The 16,944-nt window shown below is 35.4% G+C and overlaps 1 protein-coding gene across 1 annotated transcript in view; it reads left to right on the forward strand.

Annotated features, from left to right (window-relative positions):
- KIF20B (kinesin family member 20B) overlaps nt 1-16,944 on the forward strand; it is a 75,864-nt gene that overhangs the window by 24,379 nt on the left and 34,541 nt on the right. Inside the window, exons 17-19 of the mRNA XM_052660950.1 lie at nt 633-725; nt 6,615-6,768; nt 15,497-16,730. Coding sequence (XP_052516910.1) covers nt 633-725; nt 6,615-6,768; nt 15,497-16,730 — 1,481 coding nt within the window. The remainder of the gene's footprint in view (nt 1-632; nt 726-6,614; nt 6,769-15,496; nt 16,731-16,944) is intronic.

The raw sequence follows: 16,944 nt of genomic DNA on the forward strand, positions 1-16,944 counted from the left end.
TAGATAGTTCCTATTCTCCTCCTTTTCTTTTATTTTTTTTCCTATTTATAAAAATAGCTGCTGGTTGTAAACATACTGTTATATTAAACTATGTAAAATAGAAGGTACAGTAGTCCCCTGTAATGTCTCTCTTATATTGAAAACAAATCTGAACCAACTTGGTTGGTAGCTCTTTGAGATTATTTTATGTATATATACACATACATATACACATACATGTATTTTTTATAGAATAGAACATTTTCTATGAACTCTTTTAAGTTCTTTAGTTGTCTAAGTCTCAGAACAACCTTATGATGTAGATACTGTTTTTTGTTTTTTATGTAGGCATTAAATAACTTGCTTGGGGTTCACAACTAGAAAGTAGAGAAGCTAGGAATCAAACCCAGATCATGTGACTCCTGATTCCTCTTAGCCATTATGATATATTGCTTCTCTTTCATTTTATATGTAGGCATGTTAATTTTTTAAATGAAAATAAAGTCATGCTATGCATAGTGTATTGCTATTATTTTTTGTTTTGTTTTGTTTGCTTAATCTTAAAATTTGAAGGAATTCTAAACTGTATCATATTTGCATTCTTGTTATCCCCAAAGTACATTCACTAAACTTTGTTTTTTTCCTTCCCAAAGAAAATAATTATGCAGAATCAAAGAATTCAAGAGTTAATGGATAAAATTGACCAAAAAGAGGATACTATTATGGAAAACACATGTAAAGGCAGTGTAAGAATCTAACTTTATTTGTGTTATAAATTAAATAAAGAGTATGTTTGGTTTGGTTTAAAATAATTTAAAATAGCTTATACAACTGAGACTAATTCACTAAGAATGTTGACTTGCTTATCTTGGCATTGAATTCAGTGCACTATCGTGCCAATATGAAGTTTTGAGAACTTAGAAGATGGCAGTTTGATCTCCACAGACTAAGCTATGAATGCTTTGTACATAAGAGGGACAAGTCCCTGTAGCCCTTAGAAGTTTAAGCCTCAGCAAACTGGATGGGGAGCTCTGGGGTGAAAGAAACTTAAATGTGCTTTGATATCCATAGATCATAAAGATCTGTATTTCTTTGTAGCTCTGCTCTATTGATATATCTGTCTATATCTGTACATCCATCTCTGTAGAACTATAAATGACATTAGGTTTTAGAAGCTTGTTTCTATTTTATACAATTTTGCTAAAGTTCATCTATTTAATAGCAGGGATATTTTCTTTTAAAAATTACATTATTAACTATAGCATATAAAGCCTTTCTGGGCTTGTCAGGGCTCAGCAGTGAAGAAGCCACTTGCCATGCAGGAGGTATGGATTTGATCTCTGGGTCGGGAAGATCCCCTGCAGAAGGAAATGGCAACCCAGTCCAGTGTGTCTTGCTGACGAATCCCATGGACAGAGGAGCCTTGTGGGCTACACTCCATACTGTTGCAAAAGAATTGGACATGACTCAGTGACTAAAATATAAACTATAACATTTAAAGGGTTTTTAAGTATCCTTTCATAAATAGAAATTTAAGTAATTTTATATTTAGTTTAGGATTGGATGATCAGCCTATCTTTTAGTTGTTTTTTAAATTAAACAATGGTTTTGGCTTTCTTTTATATTCATTTTTTATTGCAGGTACCTTCAAATTATTTTTTGACATATTGTTAATAACACAATAGGTTGAGTAAATTAATAGCTAAACCTCTCTGCTTTTGTATGTCTTTTCTCTAACAGGCAAGCGTGGTATACAGTAGTTCCCCTTTATCTGCAATTTCAGTTTCTGTGGGTTAACCATGGTCAGAAGGATTAAATGAAAAATGCCTGAAATAATTCATGAGTTTTACACTGTGTGATGTTCTGAGTAGTATGGTGAAATCTTATGCCATATTGCTCCATCCTGCCTGCTTGGCCTGACTCATCACTTTGTCTAGCATATCCCTCCTGTTAGTCTTATTTATCAGATTGTCTGTTGTCAGTATCATAGTGCTTGTGTTTGAGTTATGCTGATTTTGCTTAATAATGCCCCCAAAGCAGAAGAGTAGTGATGCTGACAATTTGGATATGTCATAGAGAAGCTATAAAGTGCTTTGTTTAAAAGTAAAGGTGGAAAAAAAAAAGTAAAGGTGAAAATTCTCAATAAGGAAAGAAAAAAATTGTATGCTGAGGTTGCTAAGATCTATGGTAAGAATGAATCTTCTATTTGTGAAATTGTGAAGAAGGAAAAAGAAAATTTGTGCTAGTTTTGCTGTTACACCTCAAACTGCAAAAGTTATGGCCATAGAGCATAAATGCTTAAGATGTAAAAAGCACTAAATTTGTACAAGATAATTTTGAGAGCAACAGAGGCTGCATTCACATAACTTATTATGGTATATTGTTACAACTGTTCTATTATTTAATTATTGTTAATCTCATTCTGTGCTTAATTTTTCTAAAAAATTTATTTGGCTCTGCCAGATCTCAGTTGTGGCGTGAGGGATTTTAGTTGCAGCATGTAGAATCTAGTTCCCTGACAAGGGATCAAACCTAAGTCCCGGGCACTGGGAGCAGGAAGTCTTAGCCGCTGGGCCACCAGGGAGGTCCCTGTGCTTAATTTTTTAATTAAACTTTAGTTCGGTTCAGTTCAGTCACTCAGTCGTGTCTGACTCTTTGCGACCCCATGAATTGCAGCGCTCCAGGCCTCATACTAAACTTTGTAAGCATGTACAGGAAAAAGCATAGTGTAAATAGGATTCAATATTTCCATGGTTTCAGGCAACTGCTAGGTCTCAGAATGTATTCTCTGGGATTTCTTTGGAAGGAATGATGCTAAAGCTGAAACTCCAGTACTTTGGCCACCTCATGCGAAGAGTTGACTCATTGGAAAAGACTCTGATGCTGGGAGGGATTGGGGGCAGGAGGAGAAGGGGACGACAGAGGATGAGATGGCTGGATGGCATCACTGACTCGATGGATGTGAGTCTGAGTGAACTCCGGGAGTTGGTGATGGACAGGGAGGCCTGGTGTGCTGCGATTCATAGGGTCGCAAGGAGTCAGACACGACCGAGGGACTGGACTGAACTGAACTGAAGCAGGGACTACCATATTATAAAATGTTACATTTGACCCTGCTTTGGGTCTTGAGAGTTGAACGCTAGTACCCACAACTTTCTCTGTATCATCTCAACATCAAATAGGTTTTTGATACTACAAGGGTAAATAAGGAACATTGTCTGGAGAAGCATAGCTCATCCTCTGTCTACTCTTGTAGCAGACCTCTCTTTTGGCATTTATTAGATGCATTATTCACTCCATCTGACTTTTCGTCACTTCTGTTGAATACATTATTGTAAATTAATTAATAATTATATTAACAGTTTAGGATTTATGTTAATATACTTATCAACAAATTATATTGGTAATGTAATTAATATTTTAATTATAATTTATAATTACATATTATTGGATTTTTTTTGTCAGATCTATTATATGTATTATTGTGTAACTTTTCTGAACTGGGAGAAATACCCCTGTAGTAAGGTAGAGAGTTAGGAGGAGAAGCATAAAATGATTTATTTTGTCAAGAAAAACTGAGATTCTGTGTGCCTGGTGCTCTGCTAGATTCTAGGAATTATACAGATTAATAAAAACTACTCCCCTTAACAACTCCCCAGTAAGAGAAAACCAACATAAATGTATTTATAATGAAATGTGCAGTGGTAGTCAGTATGTACAAGAAGCTGAGAATGGATAGGGTTTGAGAGAATACTTTGTGCAGATGAAAATGATTAAGTTGAATCTTAAATGGCAAGTGAAATGTATCTAGTCCAAAGTAGGAGCAGTTGGTGGGTGTGAGGGACAAGAAGATACACTGCTTTTCTAGATAGAAGAATCAGAATGCACAGTCATGGACATATGAGAAGGTTTTCAGTCATTGTAGGAAAGTGTAAGTTTTAAGTTTGCTCAAGAAGAAAGTCTGAAGCAGGAGAGGTGAATGATGAACCTAGGAGCAGTATACTGGGGTAAGGTGGTGTGTGTGTGAGTCAGTCAGTCCTGTCCGACTCTGCAGCCCCATGGACCACAGCCCTCCAGACTTTTCTGTCCATGGGATTGATTCTCCAGGCAAGAATACTGGAGTGGGTTGACATTTCTTTCTCCAGGGGATCTTCCTGACCCAGGGATCAAACCCGGATCTCCTGCATTGCAGGCAGATTCTTTACAATCTGAGCCACCAGGGAAGCAGAAGGCCTTAAATACTTCATTAAAGCATTTGGGTTGTATTCTGTAGGCAGCAAGGAGTCTAAGGAAAAGAATAGCAAAGTTGATTTTTTATTTTGAGTTGATATTTTTAGAAACTTGGAAGATGGGTTGCGGTGGAATTAGAATGAAGGCTGGGAGACCAACTAGAAAACTCTTGGAAAAGTTCAGGTGATAGTTGATGAGGATTTTGATTTAAGGTAGTTGGGTAGTGGTGGTATGGATTAAGAAGAGGACATTGATTTGTGAACTAAAAGAAGGAAAAACTTTTGACAGCTTAGGGTTTTTGACTTTTTCAAGGAAACGAGTCGCTGGGCCTCCAGGCTCTCAGCACTTTGAGGTTTCTTGCCACCTGGTTTTGTTCTGAGTGAGCGAGTGAAAGTTGCTCAGCCTGTCGGACTTGCGGCCTCATGGACTGTACAGTCCGTGGAATTCTCCAGGTCAGAATACTGGAGTGGGTAGCTGTTCTCTCCAGGGGCTCTTCCCACCCAGCGATCAAACCCAGGTCTTTGGCATTGCAGATAGATTGTTTACCAGCTGAGCCACCAGGGAAGCCCAGGAATACTGAAGTGGATAGCCTATCCCTTCTCCAGCGCATTTTCTGACCCAGGAATCGAACCGGTGTCTCCTGCATTGCAGGCGAATTCTTTACCCGCTGAGCTCCCAGGACTTGATCTGAATTTTAAGTTCAGCCTTTGATTTGTTGAAGGTTAAGAAAACAAAAACAAAAACAGAAAAACTAGAAAAAGAGAAGCCAGAGACAGATCACTTCTGGTGCCTACAACTTTGAAGAAGAATGTTGGAACTTTAGCAGGGGATTATATCTATTTCTGTAGTATGTTTGCATATCACATAATGTTAATAATGTTTATGTAAATAATAGTTAAAAAAGCAATATAAAATAAGCAGTATTCTTAATTTAATAATCCTTGTCTTTGAGTAAAGTTTTTAGGTAGGCTGTAGACTCTGTTTTATCAACTAACTTAAAACAGTGTGCTAAATTGTTCACATAAATAAACAAATGCAAAGTAAATTAGAACTTAACCTGACTGTGCTGATCAGCTGTTGATCTGGGGTCACTGTTCCAAAGAGTCCAAAAAAGACTCTTTTAATGATAAAAGTTTGTTTTGAATGGTTCTGTAGCATCCTTCCTACCAAGAATACTCTAGGCAGAAAATATTCCTTTCGGTAACTGACACTTGTGGAGGATAGATTTTTTTCTTGGTGAAGATTGTATAATTTGAAGAGGAGAAAATTGATTAGGTGATTATAATACATCTGAACGTGAAAGGGGGACAACTTAAAATTGTCATGGACTGTTTGAAAATTCAGACTTCGTCAGAGGTCTGATTCCTCTATCCCAGGACTTTGTCACTTATCAGTGACACCAAGCGACTAATTGTGAAAAAGCCTGGAGGTTGTTCTTCTTGATATTCTTTGTTTAGGGCTATCTAAAAAGATTGCTTTTTTAAAAATCATGAAGTAAAATCATTTTAGTCTGTATCTTAACAAAGTGATGATTTTATAATATAAAATGATGTTTTATTTTCTCATACAGTTTTACCCACCACCTACCTGCCCCCTGCAAATGGATTGCTACCAATATGTAGGGATTTAATTCATCTCTGCCTTTCCCAAACCTTTAATTACTTTATAAACATGCACTTAATTGCTAAGGTTTCACCCTTCTTTCTGGGTACCTTTCTGCTGTCCTATTAGGGAGGTGTAGTCTTTGCCTTAAAAAATGAAACTCTAAGTGGTCTTTTTCATCTAGATAAACTAGGAGCTCAGTTTTAAAGCAGTATGTAGATTGTGTATCTTTGAATATACAAAGGCTAGAAGCTAAGATTAGAACTTTTTCTGGGATTTGTTAAAGTGTAGGACATGGTTATTTTGAGCTTTGGTTGCAAAACAAAATGATTGATGTTTTCTACTTATTCATGATTATTCAAAATTTTAAGTGAAAGTATCTATAAGGAGCAATTATGTCATAGTGTTTTCCTATTTCTCTTTGTCAAAGCTCATTTTGTTTATGATTTAGAGGTAAGTGTTTTAGGACTTGGTTATCTGCAAATAAGTCTAACCCACCTGATCTTAGAAAATCTAAAGATGAATCTGTTTTTAGTTTTGGTATCAGGATGAAGCTACACAGTTACTTTTTTTTGGGGGGGGGGGGTCCTGCTTAGTGATTATACAAGTTAGTTAATATTACTTATTTCGTAGAGTCATCAGTTATTTTAGGGTAGGGTGAGATTTAGGAAATAACCTAGAAAATATCTCAATAAACTTGAAAATACAATTTTTATGATGCAGTATTGAATTTTAATTTATATAGTTCTTAGATTTATTATAGCTTTCTATATGTGAACTAATTTTAATTTATTTTACTTTAGGACAATGTTGGTAATTCTTCTTTAATAATAAACAATAAATTGGTTTGTAATGAAATGACTGAAATGTCTAAGGACAGCAAAACTAAAACGTATTCAGGAAGAAAAAGATTCAATGAAACTGAACTTCAACAAGATGAACCACCAGCAAAGAAAGGTACTTCTTCAGCTGCTAACAGGAGGCCATTAAGAAAGCTAACTCCTAAACCAGGAAACACAAAAGTTGCAAGTAGAAGGAAATTTACTTATCTAAGGAAGAAACCTGAGAAAATCTAAGTGTCCCTAATTTTTACACTAACATGTTATAAACTCTCTAGAGGATGCAGGTATTTAAAGCCGCCTTCATTTTAATGCTTTTAGATGTTGTGCTCGTACCAGTTTAGCATCGTGGTAATTCTCTTATTTCTGTGCCTGTCGCAGTTGAAAGCCACCTTTTCTGTCACAATTTCTCCACACTTTTTTTCCCTCTTCTTTTTTCATTTGAAGGAAAGGCCATTTAACAGGAAGACTTTGAGCTAAATGTTACAAAAGGCAAATGTGGTCAAGTTGTGTTTACTATGAAACTACTAGAAAAAAAAGTGTGTGCTAAGCTTACTCACTTTATGCTATACCTCCCTGGCTATGTAGAACATAGCAGCTTTCACTTTACCTCTAAACTATTCTGTCTTTAGGAAAACTTTTATAATATAATACAGAGAAGGAAGACTTTCTAAGAGAACATACATTACTTTAGAAACCTAATTAGCTGCTTCACCTTGGGATAAATGGATAAATTAAGTCTTGCTTTGTTTATTAGTAAAATAAGTTAAATATACCTGCCTCCTAAGGTTGTTAAGAATAAAAACAATTGGATAATACACCAATATAATACAAACTTCACAGAACCTCAGTAAAAGTAATGTTTTCAAAAGTAGTTGATGTAAAGGATAATATAGCAGTAGTCGGACATAACTGAGCGACTGAACTGAACTGGTAGCATTAGCTATATTAGTGTAATAGTTTATGAGCTAATAGGTTGAAACTAATATGCATTTGTTGCTGTTCAGTCACTCATTTGTGTCTGACTTTTTGGGACCGCGTGCACTGCAGCGTTGGAGAAGGCAATGGCAACCCACTCCAGTACTCTTGCCTGGAAAATCCCATGGGCGGAGGAGCCTGGTAGGCTGCAGTCCATGCGGTTGCAAAGAGTCGGACACAACTGAGCGACTTAGCAGCAGCAGCACTGCAGCATGCCAGGCTTCCCTGTCCTTAACTATCTACTGGAGATTGCTCAAGCTCATGTCCACCGAATTGGTGATGCCATCCAACCATTTTATCCTCTATTGCCCATTTCTCTTCCTTCCTTCAATCTTTCCCAGCAGTAGGGTCTTTTCCAGTGAGTTGGTTCTTTGCATCAGGTGGCCAAAGTATTGGAGCTTCAATATTAGTCCTTCCCATGAATATTCAGGGTTGATTTCCTTTACTATTGACTGGCTTGATCTTCTCGCTGTCCAAGGGACTTGTGAGAATTTTCTCCAGCACCACAGTTCAAAAGCATCAATTCTTTGTCGGTCAGACTTCCTTATGGTCCAACTCTCACATCTGTACATGATACTGGAAAAAACCATAGCTTGACTAGATGGACCTTTGTTAGCAAAATGATGTTTGCTTTTTAACGTGCTGTTTAGGATAGTCATAGCTTTTTTTCTAAGGAGCAAGCATCTCTTAATTCAGTGACTTTAATTACTGTCCACAGTGATTCGGGAGCCCAAGAAAATAAAATCTGTTTCTACTGTTTCCACTTTTTCTTTATTTATTTGCCATGAAGTGATGGAACTGGATGCCATGATCTTAATTTTTTGAAAGTTGAGTTTTAAGCCAGCCTTTTCACTGTCCTCTTTCAACCTTCATTAGGAAGCTGTAAAGTTCCTTTTCATTTTCTGCCATTAGAGTGGTTTCATCTGCATATCTGAAGTTGTTGATATTTCTCCCAGCAATCTTAATTTCAGCTTGTGATTCATCCAGTCTGGCATTTTGCTTGATTTACTCTGCATATAATTTAAATAAGCAGGGTGACAATATACAGCCTTGACTTACTCATTTCCCAATTTGGAACCAGTCTGTTGTTCCATGTCCAGTTCTAACTGTTGCTTCTTCACCTTTTTATAGGTTTCTCAGGAGGCAAGTCAGGTGGTCTGGTATTCCCATCTCTTTAAGAATTTTCCAGTTTCTTGTGATCCACACAGTCAAAAGCTTTAGCATAGTCAATGAAGCAGAAGTAGATGTTTTTCTGGAATTCCCTTGCTTTTTCTATGATCCAGCGGATGTTGCCAATTTGATCTCTGGTTCCTCTGCCTTTTCTAAATGCGGCATGAACATATGGAAGTTCTCAGTTAACTTACTGTTGAAGCCTAGCTTGGAGAATTTTTTTTTAAATATATATATTTTTTTAATATAAATTTTATTTTAATTGGAGGCTAATTACAATATTGTATTGGTTTTTGCCATACGTTGACATGAATCCGCCACGGGTGTACATGTTTTGAGCATTACTTTGCTAGTGTGTGAAATGAGTGCGATTGTGTGGTAGTTTGAACATTCTTTGGCATTGCCCTTCTTTGGGAGTAGAATGAAAACTTAACCTTTTCTAGCCCTGTGGCTGTTGCTGAGTTTTCCAAATTTGCTGGCATATTGAGTACAGCACTTTAATAGCATCATCTTTTAGGATTTGAAATAGCTCTGCTGGAATTCCATTACCTCCACTAGCTTTGTTCGTAGTGATGCTTCCTAAGGCCCACGTGACTTCACACTCCAAGGTGTCTGGCTCTAGGTGAGTAATCACACCATTGTTGTTATCTGGGTCATAAAGATCTTTTTTGTACAGTTCTTCTGTATATTCTTGCCACCTCTTCTTAATATCTTCTGTCTCTGTTAGGTCCATACCATTTCTGTCCCTTATTGTGCCCATCTTTGCATGAAACATTCCCTTGGTATCATCTAATTTTCTTGAAGAGATCTCTAGTCTTTCCCATTCTGTTGTTTTCCTCTGTTTCTTTGCATTGTTCACTTTGGAAGGTTTTCTTATTTCTCCTTGCTGTTCTTTGGTACTCTGCGTTCAAGATAGGTATATCTTTCCTTTTCTCCTTTGCCTTTCACTTCTCTTCTTTTCTGAGCTATTTGTAAGGCCTCCACAAACATTTTGCCTTTTTGCATTTCTTTTTGGGGATGGTTTTGATCACTGCCTCCTGTACAGTGTATGAACCTCCGTCCATAGTTCTTTAGGCACTGGAGAAGGGAATGGCAAACAACCCCTTCAGCATTCTTGCCTTGAGAACCCCATGAACAGTATGAAACAGCGCACTAATATGCATGGTCATTTTCTATTATCCACTGAGTGAGTGGTGCCTTAACTACAGGGAGTATAATCTTTTTATGATTTCCATAGCACTGTGCCTCTGTTTTTTCACCTTGTTTGGGGCCATAGAGTAGTTGAGAATTCAGGGTAGATGAGAATGTAGGATCTGTAGATCACTAGGAAGTGGAAGTGTGCAGGAGCGAGTGATCCACATGGTACGGCTAATCCTAAGGGTAACCCCATTCATGGAAGAGATGATTATATAATAGTCTGGGTTGTTAGTGATAAATAATTTGGATGTGAGTAGGTTTATAAATTTAGGTAACAAAATACTCCCCCCCCCCCCCCCCCAAATCATAACCACTGTGGCTATTTCTTAATTTTTGTTGTTATGAGACTATAAGGACTATATAAGAGATCATATGAAAATTGTAGCTATAATATAACCATTTTGCACCCTCAACCTGCTACTAAAAAATCTCCAAAACAAAATATGTGATTTCTGTACTTACTAGGATAGGATTGGGGCTGATAGTTATGCAGGATTGATGTTTTCTGCTCTTAAAAGGAAATGCAAAGCTATTTCCCTATGAAAGTGAATTTACTTCTTTGTGTCACTATATCTGAACTTTGGGTAAGCTGATTAACCATGTAAACATTTCAAGAAATAAGCCTTCAGAATAGTAATAAAGGAGACAAACCAGAAATATGCTGTGGTCTGCTCACCTGTGACTTTTCAACCAAAACTAATTTTTGTAGCAAAATATTGGTAAAGCAGTATATGTACAGGTTGGATGTGCTGGAAATATTGAATTAAAGTAACTGTCTTTCTTATTGCTGTGTCTACTTTTTATAAGTTAACCTATATTAGGCTCATACACTGTATAATCTACTTCATCTTTATTGCTAGACTAATCATTTCTCCCTAACACTGTTCTGAATATGTTCTATGGATCCTTTGATATGAAACAAAAATTTCTAAGAGGATAATGTGAATATCTGAATATCAGATGCAAATCTAATTTCCTGAAGTATCTTATGTAATTATCTAGTTTATTAAAGTATAGTAAGAGAACAACATGACAAAATGGCTTTTATTGATCACAAAAGCTATGTTGCACTTGATTTAATTTACCTCAAGGTTTAGGGATATGTCCATATAGTATACATGACTCAAGTCTCTTCTCTCAGGATATTCAGGATTTATTTGTGAGCTCTGAATTTCTGATTATCATTTTTAACTTGCTTACATCCCATCTCTCTTGATAAAGGGTTCAGACATTTTTTTTATAATTTGTCTTCTTAAAGGGCAGAAGGATTAGTCATTTCCACTGGTGAAGTTCCACCGATGAAGTCATAGGTGTGAAAATTGTGTCATAAGTACAAAATTACTTAAAGGGAAAGTAGAACAGAAGTGTGAATCAGGGGGAAAGAAAGTTATTCCACTTTGGGATGATTTGGCTACAGTTTTGTAAAATGTTAGGAGACAGTCTGAATTTTAAAAAATTCGTTAGAATAAATGGGCAAGTTTGTTATAAAAGTAAATAAGGGTGAATCTGTTAGTTTCCAAAGTAGCTGGAATCCTTAGAATAAACTGAGAATCTGAAGGACCTAAATTATGAAAATGTAACTACAAACATAGGAAAATCTTCAAAAATCAACTCATTAGCTTTTCAGAAACCAGGCTATGGAGCAGGAGTAATGCCATGATTTTCCTCTCCTTTTTGAGTCAGAAGAGACAATGTAATTTATAGGGATTAAAACGTTATCCAGTGTGCTTTTAGGTAGTCTGTTAAAGAAATCTTAGAATCCTGTTACGGGATTACATAATTACTGCTGCCCAAGAGCATTTAAACTATTGCATGAAGGAAAAGAATATGGATTGTATTTGGAAAATGAAAACAAACAAAGCTTGTTTTCGCAAGTATACTACTGAATGTAAAAATGGATAAATTCTTGGAGTGGCAAGATGATGTTCTCAGATTATATAGTGAGTTTGGGGTGAGGGGATACTCTAACTGGGGACATCAGAGAGAACTGGGATTTTTTTCCCCCCAGTCCTATTGAGGTATAATTGAGAAATAATATTGTGATATATTTAAACTGTTTAACATGATTTGATATACATTGTGAAAAGTTTCCCACCATGTTAATTAATTAATACATCCATCATCTCATGTATTCACCTCTTTTCCCTCTCTTTTTCTTTTTTGGTGAGAACACTCAAGTTACACACCCCAAGCAAATTTCAGTTATACAATACATTGTTATCAATTATAGTCACCATGTTATAGTTAGATCCTATGAGCTTATTCATCTTCAACTGAAAAACTATACCCTTTTACAAGCCTCTCCCTGGTTCCATCAACCACCATTCTACTCTTTGTTTCTATGAGTTAAATCTTGTTGTTCCCTTGTATTGATACTGTACAGTATTTGTCTTTCCATGTGTAGTTTATTTCACAGAATGAACCCTCCAGGTTCACCTGTGTTGGAGATGGCACGATTTCATTCTTCTTTAGGTTGAGTAATTATATTCCATTGTATACATACTTATACCCCTTTTTAAAAAATCCATTCACCCATCCATCGACACTTGGGTTTTTTTCAATGTCCTGGCTATTGTAAAAAATGTTGCAGTGAACATAGGGCATGAACTTGCATGAACTTCAATAGTGATTTCATTTCCTTTGGATTTATACTCAGAAGTGGGGTTGTTAGATCATATGATAGTTCGATTTTTGATTTTTTTGAGAAACCTCCATACTGGTTTTCTGCTGCCTATACTACTAAATATCCCCATTAACAGTGATCAGATTTCCTCTTTCTTCTCATTCTTGTCAACATTTGTTATCTCTTATCTTTTTGATGATAGACATCCTAACAAGTGTTAGGTGATAATCTTACTGTACTTTGGATTTCCTTTTCCCTGATGCTTAGTGATATTGAACACCTTTTCCTGTACCTGTTGATTATTTGTATGTCTTTTTGGAAAAATATCTGTTTGGCTCCTCTGCCAGTTTTTTAATTGAATTGCTTGATTTTTTGGCTGTTGAGTTGTGTGAGTTTCCTATATATTTTAGATATTAACTCCTTGTCCTACCGGACAAATGGTTCGCAAATATTTTCTCCCATTCCACAGGTTGCCTTTTCATTCTGTTGACTGCTTCTTGTGGTGTGCATACTGTTTGTATGTAGGATAGTATTAATTTTACAGAGCTTTTTATGATCCTAAAGATGCCTCATTAACTGAACAGATTCATTAGATTGGGCACTGTTGTCTCATCTAGATGCTCAGGAGCCTGCCACAGCAGGGGGAAAATTTAAGGGCTTGAATCTCATTGCTGTGTGAGATTTGATATTTATCTCTTATGGAACAATTACATGTAGCCGGCCTGCCAGATAGGGGCTTTGTAATGAAGCAAACTGATACGTTTAGATCCAAAATGTATTATAGGGGTGACCATCAAGTTCTTCCAGAAGCTTAAACAGATAAGTGCCTGGATCGTTGTGTATGTACGCTCAAGGTGTTTGCGTGTACAGTACATTCCAGATTTACCAAATCAGTATGTTTGATACTTGCTTGGAATCTACATTCTGAGCTCTCTTGCTCACTGTCTAAAACTAGAGAGTCACCATTGTAAAAACGATACTGTAAAGATAAAACCTTAAAATTTAAAACAGAAAATTACACTACAGTAACTGAGTTAATACAACTGGGCCATGTTAGATTATAAACTTGCACATATCTAGACTGATTACAAAAATTGTGTTTTTCTGATCCAGTGATATGTCTTAGAGATAGAAAAGGAGAACATAAGCAACATAGCTAAAGGTCAAAAATAATTCATTTAGGATTATTGTTCAAGTATGTAAAGATGCATGAGACACAGAAAGTCTTCTGTCAGGAAATTTGGAATATAATAGATGAGAGCAACAAGTATACATAGTATTTCAATATAATACGATGTACTCAGATTCGTGGGATAATATGTTGGCACTTACTAAAAAGACAGCTATAAAATACTCCTTTCAAAGATTCTCTGGACAGGTAGCAACTGACAGCAATAGACTTTGGAGAATTTCAGTCCCGTTCTCCCTGATGACTGCCTCCTGCATTTGTGGGCTTCATATTGTGCCTGGCACCTCTAGGCAGGAATTTGATTCTTACTGTGCTTAACGAGACTGCCAAATAAAAATATAGGTGAAATTGACAGATGAATGGCCAATTGAGGGGGATGCATGAAGGTCAAAAGGACATGTTGAGTTGATCAATACAGTATTGTATAAAAAATACATATAAATTGTATTAGAGTCATGTTGTATATAAAATTCACACATATAAACATCAAACCATGAAGTGAAATAGAATAGGAAAAAAATTTAAAAACCAAAAGTTCACATTCTTATGTTTTGAAGTAATTTTCCTAGGATATGAGACACTCATCAGATCAGTTATTATTATAACAGAAATTGTATAAAAACATAAAAAGATAAATTTGTATATCTGGAGAATTGAGAATTATGTTTCAAGAGTTAATCATGCAATCTGTGAGAAAAATTTGAACATAATTTATACTGGACAGTTGTGTAAGATGATTTATTTTGTCAACATAAATGTTAAGAATTAACTTTTAGCTAATAATGCATCCTCTGGACAGTTTAGTTTAATCTGTATCAACTGTATTTGTTAAAGTTCTTGTACTTACATAACATTTAGAAAATGCTTTAACATACATTATATATTAATTTATTTGGCCCTCTTAACACTGTCCTGTAGAAAGTAGGGCAGAGAGAAATATCCTATTTTTGAAATGTAGGTATTAAGCCTGAGAAAGACAAAATTTTATTTATTTTTAACTAGCTGAGCTCTTCTGTACAGATTTTCAATTTCTAATAATATCTAACTATATCCCAAGCACAGTGTTCCAAGTTCATTTATTTTCTTGATCTTTACAATAACTCTGAGATAGGTGATATTATTATTTCCATTTTACATGTGAGGAAACAGCCATGGAATCAGTTTATTGACAGTTATGCAACTATTAAAGATAAGGCTCCATTAGACTTAGCAGAAGTTTAACCATTTTTCTCCTAATTTCCACTCTGAAAGTGTAAGGCACTCAGTTTGTAAATCACTGATTTAGTAGACCTATAGTATAACTGTACTTTTAAACTGTTCTTTAGTCAGCCTTAGGGTGTGATTCCCTACCCTCTATCTCTTAGTAATAATAAAGATTTGTGGTAGACAATTCAAATAACATTAAATGCTATAAAAAGAAAGTAGAAGTAATCCCACTCAGAAGTAGCTGCCAGTATTTTTTGTACATCTTTGCTAATAACTCTGCTGTGACTTAACAGAACTATGATTTTTACATAATTCGGTTTATACTATGTATGTTTTGCAACCTGATTTTTCTTTTTTAACTCAATAGCTTCTTTGTTTTTCATTGTTTGTTTTCATATGTTTGAATATTGGCTTATATGGTAGCTTTTTGATTTTATTAAAGTTTGCCAGATTAATAATGTATATATTTTTTTATTTTTAAAGGACTTACACATGCTAGTCCAACTATCACTGAAGACCAAAAGAAAAGTGAAGAAACACAAGAGAGCATTTCAGATGAGGAAAACATTAGAGTTCTACAAGAAAATAATGAAGAGCTAAAAACACGTTTACTCACCATTGAGAATGAACTTAAAAATGAAAAGGAAGAAAAAACAGAATTAAATAAACAGATTGTTAGTTTGCAGCAGGAACTTTCTTCTTCTGAAAAAAAAAGTTTAGGCTTTAGTATAGAGGTCCAACAAATTCAGTCGAGTTATGACAATGTGATTTCTGAATTACATGTGCAGAAAAGTATAAATCAAGAACAGAAGGAAAGGATCATGAAATTGTCAGAGGAGATAGAAACTGCTAGAAGAAACATCGCAAATAATGTTTCCCAAATAAAATTAATGCAGGCAAAAATAGATGAACTGCGTAGACTTGATTCAGTCTCTCAGATTGCAAGCATAGATTTACTCAATCTCAGGGATTTGTCCAGTTCTCGAGAAGATAATTTGCCGAATACACTGTTAGGCCATTTGGATAATGATTATTTGATAAGTAAGCAGGTTAAAGAACATGGTATTCAAGAACTTAGTAGGGAAAGGTCTTTCCACTCTACTGTTGAAGCCATTTGGGAAGAATGTAAAGAGATTGTAAAGACTTCCTCCCAAAAAACCCATCAGATTGAGGAACTAGAACAACAAATTGAAAAATTACAGTCAGAAGTAAAAGACTATACAAATGAAAACAACAGACTAAAAATAGAGGAGAGGGAGAAAAAGAATCAAGATGATTTACTAAAAGAAAAAGATAGTCTTATACAGCAGCTGAAGAAAGAAGTACAAGAAAAAACCATTAGTCTTGATATTGAAGTACAGCATGTAGTGGAAGGAAAGAGAGCACTTTCAGAACTTACGCAAGATGTTACTTCCTATAAGGTGAAAATAAAGGAACTTGAAGCAATGTTAGAAACTCAGAAAGATGAATGTAGCCATTCAGCCAAGTTAGAACAAGAAATTATGGAAAAGGAATCTATCATTTTAAAGCAAGAAAGAAATCTGAATGAATGTCAAGCAAATCTTAAAGATTCTATCCAAAATGCCAGAGATTTAAGTGAAAGGGAAGTCAAATTGAAAGAAGAAATCATGCAGTTAACAAAAAATTTGCAAGATGCTAAGCATTCACTTCAATTAAAGGAAGAAGAAAAGGAAACAAACTGGCAAGAAACAGAAAAGTAAGCTAAAAGTTATTAAAAGGTTTAAAAAATTTGCATTTCTTTGATTGATTTTTCTATATAGCTTTTAAAGAATTTAGGTGGGCATAACTTAATCTGGTTAAATATAGCATGTATGTTAAGAGAAGAACTTCAACTTTGTATAAACCTGTGGGACTGAATGTTACTTACATGCAGAGTTCTGTTTATAAAATCTCCTGAAATCCTTGAAGTC

Source organism: Budorcas taxicolor, chromosome 23, assembly GCF_023091745.1.
Source record: "Budorcas taxicolor isolate Tak-1 chromosome 23, Takin1.1, whole genome shotgun sequence".
NCBI classification, from domain to species: Eukaryota; Metazoa; Chordata; class Mammalia; order Artiodactyla; family Bovidae; genus Budorcas; species Budorcas taxicolor.